General features: G+C 47.6%; 1 protein-coding gene across 1 annotated transcript in view; it reads right to left on the bottom strand.

Moving 5' to 3' along the window:
• Sptssa (serine palmitoyltransferase small subunit A) overlaps window positions 1–2,246 on the bottom strand; it is an 11,977-nt gene extending 9,731 nt beyond the window's left edge. Inside the window, exon 1 of the mRNA XM_005343736.2 lies at window positions 2,038–2,246. Coding sequence (XP_005343793.1) covers window positions 2,038–2,149 — 112 coding nt within the window. The 5' untranslated portion in view covers window positions 2,150–2,246. The remainder of the gene's footprint in view (window positions 1–2,037) is intronic.
• Window positions 2,247–5,767: the final 3,521 nt, after the last annotated feature.

The raw sequence follows: 5,767 nt of genomic DNA, 5'->3' as shown, positions 1-5,767 counted from the left end.
AAATTTTGTTAAAATTATTTTAACCAAAGTATTAAAATGTATGTACAAATAAATTCTTTCTAGTTATCTACATTTACTATACAAGTCTTTCATGTCAACATAAATGAGCAAGGGAATACATCATTCACCTCTTTTTCCCCTTTGGAGAGTTACATACACCAAATGTCTAAGACCACTACAGTACACGGTCTCATAGGATGATGCTGTTGCTGTTGTTGCTGTTTTGGGAGAAGGTTCACTAACTTTCTATTTCATCCACTTAGCTCTCCCTGGTAACAGGAAGCCACATCCATTCCTACCGAGGGAAAGTCGGAAGGTAATGGTAGAAAATACACCACAGTAGGCATGGTGGCCCACACCTACCAACATTCAAGAGGCTAATCGGGAGGATTACTTTGAGTTTGAGGCAAGTTTGGGCAACATAGGCAAGCTTGGTTGCATAGCTAGATCCAATGTCAAAAATATAAAAACCAAAATCTACTGAGGCCTTAGGTTTCCCATCATTTCTCTCTCCCTCTTCTTCTACTACAATATAGCACAGAAAGATCTTAACACTGTTGCCACTGTAGCATTTAGCCATAAACCAACAAATGTTTCGAAGTATATAGACCTACCTAAGCTACACCACCAACCTCTGACTTAAAGAGTTTCAAACTTTACCCCAACACTGTTTCTTTTCCTTCTTTCCTTCCTCCTCCCTTCCTTACGAGCTTTGCTATGTAACCCTGGCTTGTCTGGTACTGGCTATGTATTATGTTGCCCAGACCACCTGAACTCCCAGCAGCCCTCTTGATTCAGCCACATCTGGCTTTACTTACTGTTGTTTTATGAGGCTTTACCAACATTGCTCAATTGTACTAAGCCAATTATCAGCCAAGATGACCTGCTACTACTGAGAGGTTGCATGCATTTAAATGTACATTTTACCTGACCTACAAAACCCAAAGACCAAACTGAAGCTATAAACAAACAAATCAGGAAATCAGCAGACTTTATACTCCAAAGCCCCAAATAGGCCTTCTGGTTATTAAATTCTAGGTTAGGAAAGAAATGCCACTGGTAAATGTCTTGCAAGCAGGTACATTTTTCAAGAGCCAGGTCCAAACAACCTCATGCTCCTTCAAACAGCACCCTTGCTAAGCTTGGAGTGAGCGCTACCTCAGTCATCAGGATGCAATAATGCAAAGTGTGAAGTTGTCCCTGAGGAAGCTAAACCACACCGGAAAGCTGAGCCTGGGTGAAATACGCATGTGATTGTGAAATCATTCAGTTTATATTAAGGAGAGGTGAATAGAAGAGGAGAAAGAATGCACTGTTAGTATTTAGTCCACATGAATAATATCCTAGGACATCAACACAGGCTTTAGGAGACAACAAACATCAGACTTCACAACCTTGAACTACTCAATGAAGCTGACAAAATTAGGTACGGTATACACAAAGTGCTCAACAAAATCATCACTCACCAGTTCTTAACTATAAACTATACAGCAAAGCACAGTTTGAAACCCCATCTACAACTAACCACAAATCTGTCCCGGGCACAGCTCGTACTCACGGTGCAAAGAAATCATAAACGAAACACACTTTTTAAACTGCCATCTTGAAGACCAAAAGGCCTGCCAGTAACTTATAAACTGCTTCCCAAAACTGTATGGGAGTGTCACGACCACGTACTCGCGACCTGGTGAACAGGTTAGAGTTTCTAACGCTCGGAAAGCTATCAAATCAGGAATAGCTAAAGGGTCAAAGACGCCCAACCCCGGAGCGATTTACTCCACCAGCAGCACCCCTGCCTCCTACCAGGGGACTGAAGCAAAGGCAGGCGCGGTCGAAGCGAAACGTGGAAGCACCAGGGTAGACGTCGCCTTCCAGATTGCCTGCAGAAATCAGGACGCCTCCACCTTGGGCAGGGGAACTTCGCCCTACACCCCGATCTCCGCAGTTCCACCTCCCTGGGCCCCAAGACACCCACCCACACACACACCCGGCGCGCGCGCCCCTCCGAGCCCCGGCCAAGCCAAGAACACAGGATACTGAACACGGTCCGCTCCCAGGGTTCCAGCATGTAAAGTGCCGTGACCAGAAGGTACTGGTAGTAGAACCAGGACATCTGCTTCCAGGCCCGCGTCAGCGCCATGCCCGCCATGCGCCTCCCGCGATGCAGCAGCGTCAGGCCGGCCCGCGGCCCGCTGGCCTCCTAAAGCCCCAGGCCTCTGGGCCCGCCCGCCACCACCCTGAGCCCATTGGCCCTGCCGGCTCCGCGCGTCACCGTGTACGCCCAGCCCCGCGCGCACCCGAGCGGCCACCGCTAGCCCCGCCTGACCGGCGCTGATTGGCCAGGAGGCTACCTCGGATGCTCGCGCTCCGCCCCGCGCCTCACCCTCCCTCCCCCGTGCGCTCCCCAGCCCCGGGAAACGGTCTGGGGTTAAGCACCCGTTCTGCATCCCCACGCGCCCGCATGACGGTTGCAAGACAGGCTCCAGTGCCCACTGGCGTCCAGCCGAGGGTTTGCCTTTAGGAGGCAGGTTCCTTCAGACCAGCTCGGAAGGGTTCCTCTAGGAACAAGTGTGTGGAATCTCTCTCTCTCTCTCCTGCCTCTGGGCCAGGGGATTATAGGGCTGGGTGAGAATGCAACCAAGGAGTCAGGTGTGCAAATAAACAGTGTCCGGTGACAGAGAAAAATACAGGGTCAAAGAGAATGCAGATGTCAAATGTCACTCAGCCAAGAAGGTGTTGAAAACTGTAGAAGTGACGTGTACATCAGTTCTTCCCTTCACCCAGGCACAAGCATGAAAACACACATATCTAGGCCACATTACCCTCCCCCAGTACTTCTTAACCTAAAGATGAGAACTGACCATAAACAGATGCCCATCTTTCCCTGGTTGCGCTTAGGAAACAACCGCACAGGTCAGGATCAAGAGAAGCGCATTTGATCTACAGTCAGCTAGCTTGAGGTCACGGGAGCTGTCTCCTTTCTGCCTGCAACGGTACCAGCTGTATTCTACTCTTAAATCTCAGTTCATACACTACTTATGGGATGACATAATTCAATGACCTGCAATTTACATGTTTAAAAGGTTTGAGCCTACAGATTTAAGCTTTAAAACTTTCAAGATTGACAGCTATTAAAAAATATCAAGTGTTCCTTACGAGCAAAGACCTTACAAGCAACAACAGACTCAAATCTGCTTTCACAGAGTACCTAGTCTACCAGAGAAGGCAGGCAGGTAGACTACAATGAAGTTTGATAAATGATATGTGTTCTGTGTAATTAGATTGGAAGGGTAAAGGCTACTGGACTGGACAAGTACTAACAGGAACATGGGTGATAGATGTTCCAAACACAGAAGAATAGCACCCCTACATAAAAGTCTAGTGTTTGGTTCCAGGACTAAGAACCTGTACTGGCTGGATTTGCGTGTGAACCTGACACAAGCTAGAGTCATCAGAGGAAGAGCCTCAGTTGAGAAAATGCCTCCGTGAGATCCAGCTATCCATTGTCTCAATTAGTGATCAAGAGAGGCGGACCCAGTCCGTTGCAGATGGTGCCATCCCTGGGCCGGTGGTCCTGGGTTCTATAAGAAGGTAGACTGAGCAAGTCATGGGGCTCAAACCAGCAAGCAGCTCCCCTCCGTGGCCTCTGCATCAGCTTTTGCCTCCAGGATCCTGCCTGGCTTGAGCTCCTGCTCTGACTTCCTTCACTGGTGAACAGCAATGAGGAAGTGTAAGCCAAATAAACCTGTTCCTCTTCCCCCAACTTGCTTTCTGGTCATGGTGTTTTATTGCAGCAACAGAAATCCTAACTAAGACAAGACCCCACTAGTCCAGTGATTAAGTCAAAGCCATTAGTCGTCTCAGACCTTTGGTTAGTTTTCCTTTTTGGTTTTGGAGAATGTGTTCTAGTTTGTTTTTCTGCTGCTGTGGTAGACAGTATGACAGACAAAAACCCTAGGGTAGAAGTTTACTTCATGTTATAGGTTACAGAACACCACTGAGGGGAGCCCAGGCAGGAACTCAAGGCAGGAGGCTGAAGCAGGAACCACAGAGGAACCCTGCCTATTAGCATGCTCTCCCTGGCTTGCTCAGCTTGCTTTCCTTAACAGCCCAGACCCATTTGCCTAGGAATGACACTGCCCATAGGAGCCTGAGACCAACCTAGTCAATCAAAACACTCACCCACAGACCAATCTGATGCTACAGTGCCATCCCCACTTCCCAGGTGACACTAGTGTTTATGGCGATGACAATAAAAACTAACCAGTAAACAGGGTCTCAAGCTGGCCTTAAACTCACAGTAATTCACCTGTCTCAGCCTCCTGAGTGCTGAGATTACAGGCATGCACCACCAAACCTAGCCTCCACTCATCTTTCAGATACAGGATGGTAAGAAGTAAACTCAGAAATTGCCAAGAGGTGACGGTGGTGGCGCACGCCTTTAATCCCAGCACTCGGGAGACAAAGGCAGGCGGATCTCTGTGAGTTCGAGGCTAGTCTGGTCTAAAGAACTAGTTCCAGGACAGGCTCCAAAGCTCCTGAGAAACACTGTCTTGGGGGTGGTGGGAGGGAAGTAAGCTCAGAAATCAAACTGGAACTTCCCACAGGGCAGGGAACCCTGATAGCTCTATGGGCTGACAAGGGAGGGGAACTTGATTGGGGGAGGGGGGGAAATGGGAGGCGGTGGCAGAGAAGAGACAGAAATCTTTAATAAATAAATAAACGGAAAAAAATAAAGATATAAAAATTCATTTTGCCAAAAAAAAAAGAAAGAAATCAAACTGGATCTGAGCTGAAAGTTTCTTCTGCTGGCTAGTTTTCACTGCACCAAAAGGCATAAACTGTTTAGGGAGAAAATTCATCAGAAGCCCCACCCAGTCCTTAACCCTGTGAGCTACAATGCTAACCTGCCAGGCAAGGCATGCTCATTGGTGCAGTAACAGCATGACTATTACGGGGATAATCAACTACTTTCTAACAGGATTTTAGGCCTGCTCCAGAGAGAACTCTGGTAGGGTAAATCTGCTCAAAAGCTGGGGAGGGCATAGGCCCGAGGAGGGAACCTGCTACTATTGTTTGCTAAACCTACTTCTAGTTAAGCTGCCTTTAAATAACTACATTCGTACCTAGTCAAAGAAGCTTCCGTTTGCAGGGAGGGACAGTTAAAGCAAAGATTCCAAACTGGTCAAAATGCAGAGAACAGGTAGCTGTTGAGTGCTCGGCCCTAAACAAAGCATCTATATCATCCCCTCCAAGGTTGCAGAGGAGGAAGAAATAATGCAGGAGCCAAAGAATAAGAAAGAATGGTGCAAAACACTGTCTTCTGGACATCAAAGGGGGACGTCTCATTCAAACCACCACACGCAGGGACTACCGAGAGAAAGTTAAGTCTCTGGGGCATGTCTTGGAGGAGGTTCTAGACCCTGGCACCTTGTCTTGGAGGAGGTTCTAGACCCTGGCACCCTCCTGTCCTCTCTGCTTCCTATCCTCCCACAGGCAAACAGCTTGCTACATTATTGCAGATCCAAAGCACCGATCAACCTATTGTGGAATATTAATTTAAGATGTGTTACATTTGTTTATATTGTGGAACATTTATTTAATGGTCAAAGCTGTGTTTCATTCTCTTATGTTGCATTTGTTTAACTCTGTGAAACTGTGTTACTTTGCCTGTCTAAAACACCTGATTAGTCAAATAAAGAGCTGAATGGCGCCAGGCGGTGGTGGCGCACGCCTTTAATCCCAGCACTCGGGAGGCAGAGGCAGG

Source organism: Microtus ochrogaster, chromosome 1, assembly GCF_000317375.1.
Source record: "Microtus ochrogaster isolate Prairie Vole_2 chromosome 1, MicOch1.0, whole genome shotgun sequence".
In the NCBI taxonomy this organism is placed as follows: domain Eukaryota; kingdom Metazoa; phylum Chordata; class Mammalia; order Rodentia; family Cricetidae; genus Microtus; species Microtus ochrogaster.
This window is presented reverse-complemented; position numbering and strand designations above follow the sequence as displayed.